Below are 17,883 nucleotides of genomic sequence, written 5' to 3'. Positions count from 1 at the left end.
GCACCTTAGCTTGTTTTTGTTAACACCTGTTGCACCAGCTGTGCGTAAGTTCATACGTAGCCTAGTTTGAACGTAATTTCTGTAATAGCTTGTTTGCATATGACGTCGTCATCGTCATCGTCATTTCCGTTGCGTGGCAATGGCGCGAAATGCAGATGGGGGTCAGGAAGTGATTTGCAGCAGTCGGCGGAGAAACATAAACACATGAAACATGCCTACGGTTTGCGTTTTTTACGGTTTCCCTAACCGATCAAACGGAGAGAAGTCAACAAGTTTTGATCGTGTCCCAATGGTAGTGGTTCACAAGGGGAAAATGCAAAAAACTCTCAGAAAAAACGATGGAAACAGTGGATAGCAAACCTTTGTTAATGGTGCGGAGGAGCAGAGCCAGATTATGGCCATTTTACCGGTAGTAAAACGATGATGTCAAAGACAGGCAGCCTGAATTGAGTAACATTTAACGTCTTTATCATTAAAAGTGAAAAAAAACCCACATCCATATAAAGTCTGCCGTTCTTAAATCCAATGTGTTATTTCCTAGTATCGATACAATCGATTTATAACCTTTAAAAATGATGTTAGATCGATATATGTCATCTGGAAGGCCAACTTGCCGAGCACAGATCGATGTAGTAGATGAATCGTTACACCCCTACAGTCTATGTTTAGGGTGGTCTTTACACCCTAACTTAGGACTCAACCAAGCAGCAACCTCCAGTCTCAAACCATGAAGCCCATACAGAAGTGTTACAAACTGCAGTTCATCAAGTGTCCACTTGAGGCTGGCTGCAGAAACACTGGAAACCACATACACACAAATTCAACGAAGACAATCTTTACAGCAGAAATACACGTTTACAGCCTGGTTCAAAAAACGGCTTGGCTCTACGTAGCTACTTTCTCTATCGGCACACACTGTACGGGGGGGGTGAATTTTTTTCCAACATGACGGATCAGAAGATATTAAGATTACGAGTTTTTGTCCAAATAAGGACATGACTGACTTGACTCCCGGTAGGGAACACATAGCTATTGACTAAGAGGCTCACACTACATCATACTCTGCCTGGTTGAGTTCAGCATTTCCAATATGGCTCCCGCCAACAATTGGCTTCAAAACAGCGCTCAGGAACAGATGGGTGACGTCACGGATACTACATCCATATTTTATACAGTCTATGCGTTTAACGTCTTTATCATTAAAAGCGCAAAAAAACACATCCATATAAAGTCTGCCGTGCTTAAATCCAATGTGTTATTTCCTAGTATCAATACAATTGATTTATTACCATTTAAAACGATGTTAGATCGATATATGTTGTCCGGAAGGCCAACTTGCCGAGCACAGATCGATGTGGTCAGATCACAGGAGTTTAAATCGATACATCGATGTAGTAGATGAATCGTTACACCCCTACAGTCTATGTTTAGGGTGGTCTTTACACCCTAATGTGGAACTCAACCAGGCGGCAACCTCCAGTCTCAAAATATGAAGCCCATACAGAAGTGTTATAAACTGCAGTTCATCGAGCGTCCACTTGAGGCTGGCTGCAGAAACACAGGAAACCACATACACACTAATTCAAAAAAGACGATCTTTACAGCAGAAATAAACATGTACTTACAGCCTGGTTCAAAAAACGGCTTGGCTCTACATAGCTAGTTTCTCTGTCGGCACACACAGTTCAGAAGATATTAAGATGAGGACATGACTGACTTGACTGACAGGCGGGAACACATAGCTGTTGGCTAAGAGGCTCAAACTCCGCCTCTTTACGTCACACTTCCTGGTTGAGTTCAGCATTTCCAATATGGCTGCCGCCGTCGATTCGCTTCAAAACAGCGCTCAGGAACAGATGGGTGACGTCACGGATACTGCGTCCATTATTTATACAGTCTATGGACTCAGCTTATGCAAAGCTGGGGCCACAGGCTGCAGAGGTTTCTGCTCAGGCTTAACTAGCTTGGAAATGTCAATCAATACAGGAACCTGAGTTAATGTTTCAAATCCTTAAGTCAGGATATTCACAGACACAATCAGATTAACAGGGATAGTACAAAACCATATCACAAACTACAAATCAGCCGGTTAATACATTTAAGATTCATGAGTTAATGCCAAAAGCAAAGTATTCAACTTTGGTCCACAACATGACTTTTAACTGCTGTAATTGATGGCCATGTGGTCGTCTCTAAATGAGTTCTCCCAGTCTAAACTGTGTTCCCTGTTGTACCAACACCTCGTGAATGCAGGGTTCAACCTTTACCCTTTTAGATAAACAGACCGGATTGATCTGATATGATGAGGCTGGAGAGAAAGCTGTCTGAACTGGATGGGGACTAAAAGCGATCTGCCAGAGCAAATAAAACATGAGCGTGGAGGTTTTTCTGGTTCCCAGGCTGCTAGTATTACTCAGCTGAAACACTCCTTTTTCTGAAATGACATTTTAGAACAAAGATTTGAAGTCTTTTGTCTTCGTTATTGTCGTACTGTAGCTTCTGTGGATCACTTTTAGTTTCTCACTCTCTCTTTTTTCTGATCAGGCCCCTCTTCCAGAGTTAATGTGTGAACTTTGCTCCAGCCTGACTCTTCTTCGTCCTGTTGACAGTCTTCTTCAAGTGTCCCGGATCGACCGCCTACTTTAAAAGCTGATAATGTCATCAGACTTGAACAACGTCAAGGGCTTAGTAACATTGAACGCTAAAGGTTTTCTCTCCCACGATTTGACGTTAAGAAGGAGTGGAATTAAACGATTCTGTTGGTCGGGATGTGGGCACACATTATCAATAAGCAGAAAAAAAGAAAGAAGGTAGAGAGATCAGAAACACACTCGTCTCTCCATCACACGAACACCGTGTGAGAATCTTTTTAAGCTCCATCTCATTATCTTTCCATCTCTGCTGCCACCACTGAGAGATCAGTCCTTCAGCTATGTATCAGGGTTGCTCAACACTGTTTCAAAATGAACCTGTTACCCCTACACACACAAGCCTGCGCACACACACACACATATTCAAACAGACACAGCACAAGGAAGCAGTGGTTTAGGGCTTTCGGAGAACTTGTTTCATAACTACCTTCTCATTTCCAGGGGAGAGAGGGAAGGGGGTCTCCAGGTTGAGAGCCGTGGGCCCTGGTGTCGTTTTTCAAGAGTTTTTGCATACAGTGAACACACAAACACACAGATGCACAAACACACACACACAGCTAAAAGGTGACTCAGTTATCACACCGTCTGTCCACCTACACATTTGTTTGTGTTTGTTGTCAATATTAATTATTAAGATTAGAACATGAGACTTTTTCTTTATTTGTGTGTTTTTGTTTACATGGTCAGGTACTGTCTGCTGGGTTTAAGTTGTTGTGCAGCTGTACATGGACTCACATTCAGTCTGGTTTCAGGAATACATGCTCTGAAACTTTAAAGCTCACTGTCAGTTTGAGAAGAACGTAGTGCTCTGGAAACTTGTGTTAGGTTTAAGTGATGAACTGATATAAAAAAAGTGACCCTGCTGTCTTGTCATTGGTCTCCTGAGGCTGAGTGCACCGGCGGGGCATACACCTGGATTAGGGGTGTAAAGTATTCTCCGTGATCGATCTTTGGAAATGTTAACAATTAATTATCGATTAATCATTAAAAAAAACGTAAACGTTCTCCATGTCGAAAACAATGCCAAATGCGTTTTTTTCCCCGAATCAAATTTCCTTTCACAACGTAATGTATAAAACTGACAGTATTGAATATCTACAGATCGTATTGAGGTGTTCAAAATGTTAAACACGCTGAATATCAACATGTGGAGCAGGCTCATTATCTCCGCAGATATACAGTCATATAAAGTGAAGGCTCAGACTTCAACAAGGGAACTGAACAGAAACATATTTCAGACTCACAGTGTCCAGTTTTCTGTCTACTCGTTCTTATGTAGAAGCATAAGCATGTGAACGCGGTCAGGTGTCAGCCGGGAGTGGAAACATGTCATAATCAGTCCGGTGGTGGAGAAAAAAAGCGCTCGTGGAGACCTGTCACTCAGCCGCAGCCCCCAGCTGAGTGTCACAGCTGTGCGCAACACCTTCAGTCACCTGATTCCCATCGAAACATGCTTTAAACTTAAAACACCTCCCTGATAGCTGAACCAAATATGAGACCACATGATGTTTGTTCCACGTGATAGAAAATGGAAACAAAAAAATGTGTTCGAGTAAGTTCTTAACAATCAATTAATTGTTGACATCCCTACTGCAAATTTACAGCTGCATAAGTTCCTGTATTTTGCTATCTGTATTTATTTTCTAGAGGGTTGTGTTAGCTAGATTTTCTGCAGAGTGGATAGAAGTGTGTCACTCACTGCTCTGTGAATGTTCACATGAATGTGCATAAGACGGGGCACAGGTAAGACATTCTCAGTCAGGCTTGGTGCACTTTGTATAAGTTTGAGTGGAAGAGTTGGACGTAGCCAAGCGGCATAGTTTTCACCCAGCTGCTGCACTCGTCCCTTGGTGTATGACATCAGATGGAGGCGCTACATTCACTGACTTGGGAAACCCTTTTTAGACGCTTATTACTCAATACTGTGGATTTTTTGGTTCTCATCTATAAAGCTGTACAAACCCTGCCTCAGATACAACACAGCTTTAATGACCGAGTTGCAACATGGGCCGAACTGAGTGTTCCTTTTGAAAACTTTCACTCAGATGAATTTGGCAAACTGTGAGAGCTTCAGTCATTCTCACACTTGTGTTTCATATCTGTGACGCACCCTGTGACTCCCCCCTCCTCCTCATCTTCCCATTATCTCTCTCTCTCTCTCTCCCAGCTATCCATTATTGAGGCTTCCCCTGCCTGGGACGGGTCCTGTGGAGTTCACCACAGGGGTGCGAGACTACAGCGTCCCTTCCCATGAGCCCCAGGGAGACCTCGGTGAACGGCCCGACTGGGTATGACAACAGAAAGCACATTCATACAAATTCATCTACAGCCCTCGATTGTTGGGGTTTGACGTACTTCCTGTTTCTTTATTCCTGAATGTTGAATAATATTCTGACACAGAGAAACGCATGCAACCTAACAACAAAGACAGAGCCCCATAAATAATGCAGATGAACACACAGCAGTGTCTCTCTCACGTGTCAGCAGTAGTTTTAATTTACCTTCAGTACCTGTGTTCAGCGTTTACAGTAGACCTATGTAACATGAGTTCTAGTCTCGTTAGATCACCTGCCAGTGTGGCTGATCGAGTCCACAACCAGCATCACGTTGTGTCTAAATGTGTCACCTACATGTTTGTGTTTCTGTGCTGTAGTATCGGGGTCCTCCGGTCGCCTACATCCAGCAGGTGTTGGTGAAGGCGGCGGTGTCTCCGTGGGACAGCAACCTGGTGCCGGTGGACGTGTTTCGGTCGCCGCTCGGTCGAGTCTTCAGCTTGCTGGAGGAGATCCGCAATCATGTCCAAACCGATAGGTAAACACACACATACGTACATTTTCTCATGACCAATGTCACTGAAAAAAACAGGGCTCTAGTCCCTGACCCCTGACCCATGATCCATGATCCTAGAAATGAAAGGAACAGAAATTATTTAAAGATTCAAGATGATGCTGAATAATAACACAGTTCATGTTAATAATTTAGTCATAATGTAAGACAGGACAAATTCAGCAATCAGCAATCCATATAACCAAACAAAATCATCATCTCATGCAACAAAATCCAACTCCTATGATGCGACATCGTAAAAATGTGTTTCCAATCCTTCTAATTTGCTGCTTTGCTTCCTGATAAACCCAAAAGTCCAAATCTCTCTTTGACATCAATCAATCAATCTTTATTTGTATAGAGCCAAATCACAACAAACGTTATCTCAAGACCCTTTTACAAACAGAGCAGGTCTAGACCACACCAAGACAAGACTTAATCCACCATGAGCATTGCACCTCGCAGTATTTAGCAAGTTACAGCAGCGAGGAAAAACTTCCTTTAACAGGCAGAAACCTCGAGCAGAGCCAGACTCATGTTAGACAGCCATCTGCCTCGACCGAGTTGGGCCTGGAAAGAGGGATAGAGGAGAATAAGAGAGAGAGGGAGCGGTGATAGTGATGAGACGAGTGGTAGTAGCTGTTGCCGCGTGAGTCCAGCACGTCCAGGATGTCTACGGCAGCTCAGAGGAACCTACGAGACAAGGGAGCTCAGGGACTCCAGAAAGGTCTATGGTTAGTAACATTAATGGGACAGTGAGAGCTAAAGTGAGTGATGAGGGGGTTGGGGGGAAGGAAGGGGGGGAGATAGGATCCCAGCAGTCTAAAGGCCGATTTATACTTCTGCGTCTCCCCTACGCAGCAGTGGCTTATGCGGACATGAGCTCCACATACTTGTGTGTCGGTGTGTCCGTGTCGCGCAGCAATTTTCCGTCGAAACGCCTGAGGGCAGTGCGGTCTCTCTGATAGCCGGTCACCTGCTTCCGGCCCCGCTACGATCTCTGTTTACTTTTCCACAGAGATTCAGAGCGTGTTATGTTAATCTACAGCTGATACATGTTGCTGTTTATCATACAGACATGATTGCATGAAGAATAGAGAGGAGGAGATGAAATACACGGCTGATGTGCGGCCGATGTCCGTGACCCCGGAAGTGCTGTGAATGCGGGAAAGACAAAGCCGTCGAGCGGACCAATCACAGAGGTTGCGGTCCGCGTCGGGTCACATTTTGGAGGAGGTGCACGTCAGCTACGTGTGTAGGCCTCTGCGTAGGTACGGGAGCTACGCGGACCCCCGGCGTAGGGTACGCCGTTGATTCAACACAGAAGTATAAATCAGCCTTAAGCCTACAGCAGCATAACTAAGAGCTGGTCTAAGCCTGATCCAGCTCTAACTATAAGCTTTATCAAAAAGGAAAGTTTTACAGTGGGTGTTAACTTCTTTAATTTGGTTCATTTTCTAACCGATAGTCAGTATATTCAACTTTTCAACATTCAAACGAAGAGAAAACAGGACGCTCAGAACTGCTCAAAAACAAGTACCCCACCTCCCCTGAGAGGTGGAGGTAAAGACAAGCTTATTATAAGTGCTTTAACCACAGCTGCTTTCTAAGAAAACACTTGTGTGTCCTCAAAAACATAATGCAAGTCCAGTCATGAACCAAAACTATTTGCCCTTGGCACGAGTCAAGGGAGCAGATTATCCATGACCCTCAAGAGTCACCGTGGAGCCACTTTGACTTGTAGAGGCCAGGCATGTGCTCTCTTTGATTGACAGCTGTTCTGATTCCTGAACAGGTTTTCCTGGAAGTACTAACAGTGCAGCTGATCCAATAGTTATGCTGGAGGACTGATGGATAATTGATAGTCTGACGTACAACTTTGATCTTTAGCGATTACTCGAGGAGCCTTTGGTGTTTGTGTTTTTCAACAACCACACCATCTCTGTCCTCTCCTCTCTTCTCCATCAGCTCTGGGATTCGCGGTCTAGAGTCGCTGTGTCTTCAGGTAACGGACCTGTTCCCGGGGTTACGGCGGATGCAGTCTGTGCTGCCAGAGCACGGATGCCTGCTTCTTTCTCCCAGCAACTACTGGCAGAACCAGCGGGAGCTGTTCGACTCCGACCCCGACCTCCTCAAGACGATTCAGAAACATGAACCCAAAGGCCTGCACACCTCGGCCACGCTGCGAGGTAGGTACAATCTTTGCCCAAACAATCCAGGTGATGGTTGGATTAGATATTTTAGAAACAACATGACGTTGCAAAACTTAGCAGTGGAGTTTATTTAGAGGCTTTGTGCTCTGGCTGCCTCAGCGGAAGGAGTCTGCCAACATTGGACAGTAATCATAGGGAGGTAGTGAGCCGGGGATTAGTGGTATCGGAAAGTTAAGAGGCTTTTTTATTGACAGAGAACAAGCAGTTTCATTCCTTGGACACTTACTGAATTCTCTCTGAAACTTTACCCACTGACATAGTGACCATTCCCCTCCCTCCCTCCCTCCCTCCCTCCCTCCCTCCCTCCCTCCCTGTGTCACTAAAGCCAGCTCAGCATTCTGCCTCACCTTCCAGCTCAAGTGATTTAGAGAGGGGGAGGGGGGCTGGAGTCAGGGACAGTCTGGCTGCCAGCTACAGGCAGACTGATAACTCTTGTTCACATGGAGCTGATTGAAGGTTTGCCAGACTGCCTGAGGAGCCTGTATAGAGATCTCCCTGCAGCCCACAACCAAGAAAGGGGGTCCTACATTGCAGTCGACCTCACTCTCTCTCAGTGCAAAACCCTGATTTGATCGCTCACGGCCAAATTCCACCAGATCTTGGTTCGGTCCGTCTCTGACCGTCACGGCAACGCAATAGATGTGTGTTGCCAGACTGCAGTGGATCGTAGACGGACTGGACCGGACTAAAGGAAGTCCCCCATCAGTCAGTGCATTTAGCATACTTTAGGGGGCTAATTAATGATAGGATTCTATAAATCCTGTGTTTACTTTAGTTGACCATCATCTTCAAAGACATACAGTATGCCTCAGGGAAGGATGACCACCTCATCTGACACTAGATTAATTGTTGACATCCCTACTCTCCATACAGACTGTTTTCCCTTATACCAAACGGGATTGGTCAATCCTACCCTGACTACAGTCCCATCACAAATAGAAACCTTGAATACTTCTCGTCCTCAACTCCACGCTGGATCATAATTATTTTACTTTGTCTTCATGAGTGCAACATGACAACAGTTTCACTAATGATGTATAAATTGTGTGTTTTAGACCTGCTGTTTGGCGTTCCTGGGAAGTACACTGGGGTCAGTCACTACAACAGGAAGAGGGTTGTGACGTACACGATCACTGTAGTGCTGTCCAGCTACGATGCTAGGTGAGCTGCAGTAGATGAGAAAATGCAGAAAGCAGTTTCTTGTTCATTTTATTACAACTTTTTTTAGATTTGCTGCTGTGTGAGTGGCTATATCTTTGTGTGTGTGTCCCTGTGTGTTGTATACCCATGAGTTAGTGGTGAGGTTTCATGCAGTGTTGTATTTGTGTTTACATCTCCCTGTTTTTCAGACTCATCGTGTGTTTAGGGAGTGTGATGTTTGACAGCAACTGATCATGATGCTGATGTGTGTGTTTGTGTGTCCAGGTTCCTGGGCAGCCTGCGGGCCCGCTTGAAGCAACTCCACCCATCAGCCAACTGCAGCCTGAGGGACGACCACATGGTTCACGTTCACTTCAAAGAGGAGATTGGCATCGCTGAGCTCATCCCCCTCGTCACCACATACATCATCCTTTTCGCCTACATCTACTTCTCCACACGTCAGTACGACTCGCTGCCTACATGTTCGGTCCATCTCTGCCTGTCTCACTTTTTTCAATATTTATTTTATTTGTTCCACTCGTTCTTTGAAATGTGTCACAGATCCAGGTTTAGACCTGCTGCACCTTTGTGCATGTGTGTTTGTGTGTCAGTGTTATTCCTGTCTGGTACAGAGATAATCCTCACACAGGACACAGGTTCAGTAGTGCAACAAAGTGAACTCACCTTCAGCAACCGGCCAGCTCAAACATTAGTTCCTGAAAAAAACTAACATATACAAAAAAATGTTTTTAAAGCTGACTGATTAATCCATGTTTGACAACTCCAAATAAGGTGGGTTTTTTTAATGTAATGTCCAAAACTAAAATGAAAATTCCCACTTCTTATTTATTTGTTGTTTGTTTTATTAATTAATTCATTAATTAATTAATTCTTTTATTTAAAGATTTCAAAATGTTCCCCTACTTTTCAGGAATCATTATTCTTAGTTATTCCCCATCATAATAGTTTTGCTAAATTCTGGCACATGGATCTTTATTGTGTACGGATTTTCAGAATAAGATAGACTCAAAATATTTTTGATGAACTAAAATAATCAGAAAAAGTCAGCATTTTCAAAGATCTTAACTGAATTATTTTCAAGCTATGTATTATAACCCCTGCTTTAACTTAAGTTGCATCTAAACACTGTACCTATTAATCCTTTAGTACTATCAGCTGTTTCAGTAGCACTGTCATGCCCTCTTTTTGGGGCCATCTTCTACAAAACCCTTAAAAAAGTAACTGAATAAACTGCAGCAGCTGTGTGAAACGTTTGTCCATATCCTCTCCTCCTCCTCCCTGCAGGTAAGATCGACATGGTGAAGTCTAAGTGGGGTCTGGCTCTGGCTGCTGTGGTCACAGTCCTCAGCTCCCTGCTGATGTCTGTGGGACTGTGTACTCTGTTTGGACTGACACCAACGCTGAATGGAGGGTAAGGAAGACCCCAGCTTCTCTGCGTTCATACATTCTGATCATTTTGAATTATGTTACACTTTTAGGCAATTCAGTTTTATCTAAACAGTAATCATGAAGGAATCCAGGGCCTCAAGACGGCTTTTTTAGTTTGCTAACGACTTGATGAGTGACAGGAATGGTGCAACATGTTTGAAAAGTTTGGTGAATATGTGCATTTTCCAGGAGCAAACTCAAACTTCAGTGTTAACCAGTGATGGTCAGTTTCCTAACAGCTTCAATGATTGACTTAAGAGAGGCACATTTTAAACAAGGACCTTTTTTAAAGCCTTGGGTTGAATGAATAAGTCATACTGAATAAGATGGAGTCCTGAGGACTACCAACCCTAGCTTTAATGTGGCCTTGACTACAACACTAATAAGAAGGCTTTTTGATACAGACATGTTTTCAGCCATGATTTAAACAAAGATAGGAGGCTAACATGTCTTGAACATCATAACACCAAGTGGAAACCAGACCAGTTGATCTCTGACATTAGAGTTGCAGCAATTGACACCCATTTCAAGTGAAAGGAAAAAATGACTTTTTCCAATTGTTCTTAGCTGTTTAATTTTTCATCCCTAGATATCAACAGATTAACTAACGAGCATGCAATTACCAAAATAATCTGCATGATTAATTCCCAACAGATATTTTTCTGGACATCATTTAACAAAGCACAGGAGCATCTCTGCAGACCTCATGTTCTTTTATTGACATTCATTCTGTTAATATTTACAGCCCCAATAGACCGTTACTGTTTCATCATTATCTCTCAGATTCACAGAAAGACAAGGACAGGTCTACTGGCACACACACACACACACACACACACACACACACACACACACACACACACACACACACACACACACACACACACTGGCTTATTGACTCTCCACTTCCCCTGCATTGACTTCACATACATCTGTGTTAATGTTTAAAGTGCGTGGGCAGAGATTCAGTGTGTTTGTGTGAATAAGGAAGATAACAGTGAGACATGTATGTGGGCTGAGCTTCAAGAGGGGGCGGAGAAATAATGATATCGATGTTAAATGTTCATCCAATCACTTCAGGATTACTAGAAAGCAGACGTGATGGCGTGATCACATCTCACTGCTGTCCAACCACTGACTGAGATCCACGGATACACACTGTGGGCCGGGCTGTACTTTCTGTGTGTTTGCTTACACTTCAAAGCTAACACAACCAAGACATGCATACAAGAGATGCCTAGTCATGGTTGAGTTCACACACTGGGCTGCTTAGATAGCGCTCGCGTGTTTGTGTGTGTGTGTTTATTATGCCCAGTGTTACTGAGTGCGTCTGATGTAACGTGCAGAGCTGTTGACTCCTCCGTGACCCAGTTTTACACTAACTTCTAAAGTACAAGCTTATCTACACTCCCAAACTAATCTCTCAGTTCACTTAAACAGAGAGGGGAAATTCCCCGCAGACACATGACAAATATTGATGGAAAGGTTTCCTGGAGCTTCTCTAAAGGCTGAAAGGGTTTTAATAAAACAGAGAGGAAGGAATCAAACATGTGGCTGCTCTGTCCTGTGCATCGATCTCCTCCTGCTACTCTTTTTCTGTAAAGCTTTGTGGGGTAAAAAGAGAGAAAGGCTCTTTCTCTCTGCATCATAACAGCGGTGACAAACAACAAACCACTTAGGAGTCAGAGCCTGTTTGCTTGATGATAGGTTATTTTGTAGGTCAGAAAGAGACACATCTGTTTTAAGACAAGTCTGCTTTATAGTCAGTTTAGAGCTCTTCCAAAGTAGGTGTAATTTACCTCACAGTCACTGGTTGTGCACCATCAATCAATCAATCTTTATTTATATAGCACCAAATCACAACAAACGTTATCTCAAGACGCTTTTACAAAAAGGGCAGGTCTAGACCGTACTCTATGAATCCCAGTGTGTCAGTTTAAGCCTATAGCAGCACAACTAAGACCTGGTCCAAGCCTGATCCAGCTCTAACTATAAGCATTATCAAAAAGGAAAGTTTGAAGCCTACTCTAAAAAGTAGAGAGGGTGTCTGCCTCCCAGACCCTGATTGGTAGATGATTCCAAAGGAGAGGGGCCTGATAACTTAAGGCACAACCTCCCATACTATTTTTAGAGACTTTAGGTGAGAGGAGCAAGTAAAGGTTGAAGGAAAAATTGTCAAGCACAGTAGCCTTTGGTAAGACATCCAATAGCTTAGAGCCATTATTTCACCTTCCTTATTTCTATGGCTTTCACTCAAGTGGCCACCTCCAGTCTAAAAATATGAGTCCAATGCGGAAGTGCTAAAAACTGCAGTTCATCTAGGATCTGCTTAAGGCTGGCCTGAAGTTGGCCTCAAAACAGCGCTTCAGAAACAGATGGGTGATGGCACGGATACTGCGTCCCTTTTTTATACAGTCTATGGTTTTATCATGCTTGTTTGTGTGGTGTGCTCAACCTTGTAAGGGAGGATGGTTGTGACCAAGTGTTGGTGATTGGAACTCATGCCTCTATAAACTCAGTTGCCTGTGAGAAGCCAAGGGGGGAAACGGTCAGTCAAGGACTCCAGAATCTATTCTGTTATGAGTTCAGTTATTCTTACTTCCTTTTGTTAAGTTATTTTTTGTTATTTTTGTTTACATCTTCTTGTTTTATAAGCTTCCTGGTTGCACTTGTAAATGAATCTCCACTGATGGAACCTTCATTTAAGTGCTCCGAGTCTGCCTCCTCTGGCTAAACTATCTTACAGACCTGAAACCCGGATGAATGATTTTGAGTTTTGCTTAAAGGTGACATATCACACTTTTTTCATCATTATATATTGGTCTAAGAGGTCCCCAAAACATGTCTTTAAAGTTTATGCTCAAAAAAACACTTTGAAATCAGATTTTGGCATGCCTGAAAAGCCCTCTTCTTCAGCCCTCCTCAGAACACTCTGTTTTCTCTCTGACCACGCCCCCTCAGGAAGTGGATGTGCCCTCGGCTCCCCAGCACGTTGATCTAATGTTTACATGTTGGCTGAATATACACGGCTGCTCACAGACCCGCGTTACTTTAACCCTCTGAATCTGATCCAGAATCTGATCCTGACGGAGAGGCGCCTGCAGCAGGACCTTTCTGAAGGATTGGTCACAGATTTAGTGTTTCTTGTTGTTTTATTTATCAGTATGTAGACGCGTGTCTTGGTACACAGCTACGAACATGTAGCTATGTGGCTATGCTAACAAGCGCTAGCACTTATCCATGATAAATAAAAATCATCCACTAGATCTTCAAATCTGCAGACGTGGGGAGTAAAACCGACCTTTGTGTTTATTAAGACAGCCTACAACTAGCATGCCTCCCTCCTAAGCTCCTCGTTAGCACACACGTGTGCAGGGAATGAAAAACGGAGGAGGGGTTGAGTTGTATTTTATACAGTCTATGAGCTGAAGCTCCGAGCTCTGACTCCGTGACAGACCGGATATTGTTGTGACATATGAAAAAAACACTGAAAACTGAAATGGCTCGTTTCAGCACACATTTACAGAATCAGAATCAGAATCAGAATCAGCTTTATTCGCCAAGTATGCTTGAACACACAAGGAATTTGACTTTAGTAAACTGTGCTCTCTTTGTACAAGGCATAAGAATAGGAATAAGAATAAGAACTACAATAAAAAATAAAATAAAAATATAATAACAATAACCTTAGCTATAAATACAAAGAAACAACAAATAGGCTTGACTAATATGTACAGGTTAAAATAATATGATAAAGTGCAGTGGTGAGTTGCAAGGTAGAGAAATCAGAACAGGGGCAGAATGGATTCTTTTCATTCTCGGGGGGTTTGTAGACATGCCAGGGACACATATTTCCATTAGAGAACCATTAAAAAGTCGATTTTGCATGATATGTCACCTTTAAGTCTGTCTGCCTCTCTAACAGGAAGAGAGCTCTGCTTTAAATAACTGGTGTAGTGTTCATCTGTTCCATTTCCTCAACATCACTCCCACTCTGATTGATAGATAACGTGATGATTCACTGAAACTCATTGTAAATGATCATCCTGATGGCCACACACTTCATTACTGAGAAATGACTCATTGAACTTGAGACACGTTGAATTGTTGTGGTTTTTCTTTAGAAAGTGACAAGCAGACGATCCACCACACCCAGCTTTACCTCACACATTCCTTGCTCGGGGATTTCTTTTAACTGAAAATGCATCCGGGACTAAAGCATGATACACTTTTGAGTGAGATGTCACACTTCTTGTGTGAAACAGTTCAAAAGAGGGCCGTATCATTCTGTCGAGGGGGGGGCAAACTGAAGCTCGGCCTGAGCATCATTTCTTTAAAACTCTGTATAGAAATGTTTCAACTCTGCAGGTTTTACAAGAAGCCTTTCTGAGGAACGATATTTGATAATGCAACATGAGAAAGAGTTGAACCATCACTATCAGACCTATCCTTACGAGTTCGGATCAAGCATCAGGAAGACAGTCCTGGTTTTCTCTCCTTTCTTTGACTCTTGTCTTAACTGTTCTTATTTTCTGTCTGCAGAGAGATTTTTCCATACCTGGTGGTGGTGATCGGTTTGGAGAACGTCTTGGTGCTCACCAAGTCGGTGGTGTCCACGCCGGTCGACCTTGAAGTCAAACTGCGCATTGCTCAGGGTGAGAACAGATGTGTGTGTGTGATGAGTGCTTCTGTTACAGGTGCACCAAGAAGAGCAACTAGATGCAGCTAAATGACTGCATTTGTTGTTGAAGAGTTAAAGGGAAAGGAGCGCTTGCTCTTTTAAGTTTGGGCAGTTTTCAGGGTGGTGTATCTATAAGGATACGTGGAAGGATGAGGAGACGGTACTTTTGCTTAGCTGCTGTAAGGCCAGCAGTATTTATTCTTTTTCACAGTCTGGAAAAAACACACTGTAAACAATAGAAGGCGCTGGTACAAAGTAAAATGTAAATGCATTGACATGCATAAATGTATGGGAAAAAGGATATAAACACACGCATCAAAATACATATACATGAAATCCAACACTTAATTTTCATCAGTGACCCAAAATAAAGCTGCTTGAGGAAGGAACAGGAGGGACAGGTATAACTATAGACTATACTGTGAAGCACACAAAACTAGTACTCTGCCAGTCTCTCCCCAAACATGTGCCCTCTGACCAAAGCTTAAGAAGCATGCAGCCAGAGCGGGATCATTAAACCCTTACTCCTCGATCCTTTGATACACTAGTCTTTCTTTTTCTTGGATTCAAAGTGTCCTTATGTGCAAGTTGGTATTACAAGCTCCTCTAATTTGTCTCTTAAATGTTGTTTTTTTCTGCTGTAGGTCTTAGTAATGAGAGCTGGTCTATCATGAAGAACATGGCCACTGAACTGTGCATCATCCTCATCGGATATTTCACGCTGGTGCCGGCGATCCAGGTAACGAACACGGCTGATCTGATTCTGCATCAATAGGAACAAAATTCAGGAAATAAAAGATGTGTGTCATTGACTTGAGCAAAGTATGTTCATGCAGTACGACAGAAATTTGAAGCACAATCAACGGCAAACTTGCAAATCTCATTTTCTATGATACAGAAATACTGATGGTCTTGACTTGTCTTTGTGTCCTGCAGGAGTTCTGTCTGTTTGCTGTAGTGGGGCTGGTGTCTGACTTCTTCCTGCAGATGTTCTTCTTCACCACGGTGCTCTCCATCGACATCAGACGCATGGAGGTGAGAACAAACATCATGTTGTGCTTCATACAATCATTTGTTTAAGCTGTAATTCATATAAGATATCATAATCAATCAATCAATCCATCTTTATTTGTATCGCGGCAAATCACAACAAACGTTATCTCAAGATGCTTTTACAAACAGAGCAGGTCTAGACCACTCTATGTCAAATTATGAACAGAGACCCAACTTCAAGACAGGGTAAGACTCAGTCTGACCCCACCTTAATCCATCATGAGCATTGCACATCGCAGTATTTAGCTAGTTACAGTGGTGAGGAAAAACTTCCTTTTAACAGGCAGAAACCTCAGGCAGAACCAGACTCATGTTAGACATCCATCATGCCTCGACCGAGTTGGGTCTGGAAAGACAGATAGAGGGGAGTAAGAGAGAGAAGTGATAGTGATGAGACAAGTGGTAGAAGCTGTTGCTGCTGGAGTCCAGCATGTCCGGATCAGCTGGAGTCCAGATCGTCCGCAGCAGGAGGACGTCTACGGCAGCTCAGAGGAATCTATGAGACAAGGGAGCTCAGGGACTCCAGAAAGGTCTATGGTTAGTAACTTTAATGGGACAGGCAGAGTTAAACCCCATGAGGGGGTTGGGGGGGAAGGGGGTGAGCTAGGACCGCAGTGTGTCAGTGTGCCAGTTCCCCCGGCAGTCTAGGCCTATAGCAGCATGACAAAAGCTGGTCCAAGCCTGATCCAGCTCTAACTATAAGCTTTGTCAAAAAGGAAAGTTTTAAGCCTACTCTTAAAAGTGGAGAGGGTGTCTGCCTCCCGGACCCTGACTGGCAGATGATTCCAAAGGAGAGGGGCCTGATAACTGAAGGTTCTACCTCCCATACTACTTTTAGAGACTTTAGGTACAACTAGCAAGCCTGCATGTTGGGAGCGTAGAGTTCTAGAGGGGTAATAGGGCACTATGAGCTCTTTAAGATACGAGGGTGCCTGATTTTTAAGGGCTTTGTAGGTTAAAAGAAGGATTTTAAATTCTATTCTACATAAAGCTACATTACATAAGGAAGACAGTAGCATAGAGCCCCTTTCTCACGAGCAGATATGGGTCACACAGGAGGTCAGATGGCAGTCAGGCCCACATACATTCACCACATAGTTTTCAGATTACTCTAAATAAACCACATGTGCACTTCTTATTTCAAACCTCTTACTGCTCTACTTCTGGACCTTTTCCTGTCACACACATACTGAAACCTTTCATGGGAGTTTAGCTCAGTGGCCTGGTAACTAAGCATTAACCCTGTAAGCCTATACATTAACATGCTCAGAATAAATTAGATTTAAGTACATTTAAAGCCCTTTATCCTGCGAGGAGTAAGTGGTAGAAGTAAAATAGGGATTAATGTGACTGAAACAAAGCATATTCAGTCTTTTAATGTAATCAGTTTGAAAAAGTTTACATAATTCATCATATTCAGTAGCTAGCTGGGTCTCCAAATCCTTAACAAGTGATCATGCATCATAAAAGCTAGAGCTGGTAGCAGGTTTGATGACATCACTACCTCATCCAGTCTCAGAGTCTGAGGTGTGTTAAAGATGGAGTCAATAACCGGTCAGTAACACACGTGTAACCCCTCAGCTGGCCGACCTGAACCGCCGCCTGCCAGCCGAAGCCGGCCTACCACCACCCAAGCCTGGCCCGCTGCGCCCACGTGAGGTCCCCCCTCCACCTCGACCCTCCCCCCACACGATCACCCTGCAGACCCCGGCCTTCAGAAACCTGAGGCTCCCCAAGAGGCTGCGCGTGGTGTACTTCCTGGCACGCACACGCCTGGCACAGCGAATCATCATGGTGAGATTTTACTTCTGACACAGGGATTCTCTCATACATGTAAACATGCATGAGAGGAATTTGTAGTATTCTTGGT

The 17,883-nt window shown here is 43.6% G+C and overlaps 1 protein-coding gene across 2 annotated transcripts in view; it reads left to right on the top strand.

Annotated features, from left to right (window-relative positions):
* The window catches only part of scap (SREBF chaperone), a 49,892-nt gene that overhangs the window by 13,739 nt on the left and 18,270 nt on the right, over window positions 1–17,883 (top strand). For both annotated transcript variants that reach the window (XM_034698603.1, XM_034698602.1), the window contains exons 3-12: window positions 4,819–4,939; window positions 5,305–5,462; window positions 7,446–7,666; window positions 8,746–8,851; window positions 9,116–9,288; window positions 10,136–10,262; window positions 14,822–14,934; window positions 15,605–15,699; window positions 15,897–15,995; window positions 17,595–17,807. In XM_034698603.1, coding sequence (XP_034554494.1) covers window positions 4,819–4,939; window positions 5,305–5,462; window positions 7,446–7,666; window positions 8,746–8,851; window positions 9,116–9,288; window positions 10,136–10,262; window positions 14,822–14,934; window positions 15,605–15,699; window positions 15,897–15,995; window positions 17,595–17,807 — 1,426 coding nt within the window. The remainder of the gene's footprint in view (window positions 1–4,818; window positions 4,940–5,304; window positions 5,463–7,445; window positions 7,667–8,745; window positions 8,852–9,115; window positions 9,289–10,135; window positions 10,263–14,821; window positions 14,935–15,604; window positions 15,700–15,896; window positions 15,996–17,594; window positions 17,808–17,883) is intronic.

The sequence above is a fragment of the Notolabrus celidotus genome, chromosome 12 (genome assembly GCF_009762535.1).
Source record: "Notolabrus celidotus isolate fNotCel1 chromosome 12, fNotCel1.pri, whole genome shotgun sequence".
NCBI lineage: Eukaryota > Metazoa > Chordata > Actinopteri > Labriformes > Labridae > Notolabrus > Notolabrus celidotus.
This window is presented reverse-complemented; position numbering and strand designations above follow the sequence as displayed.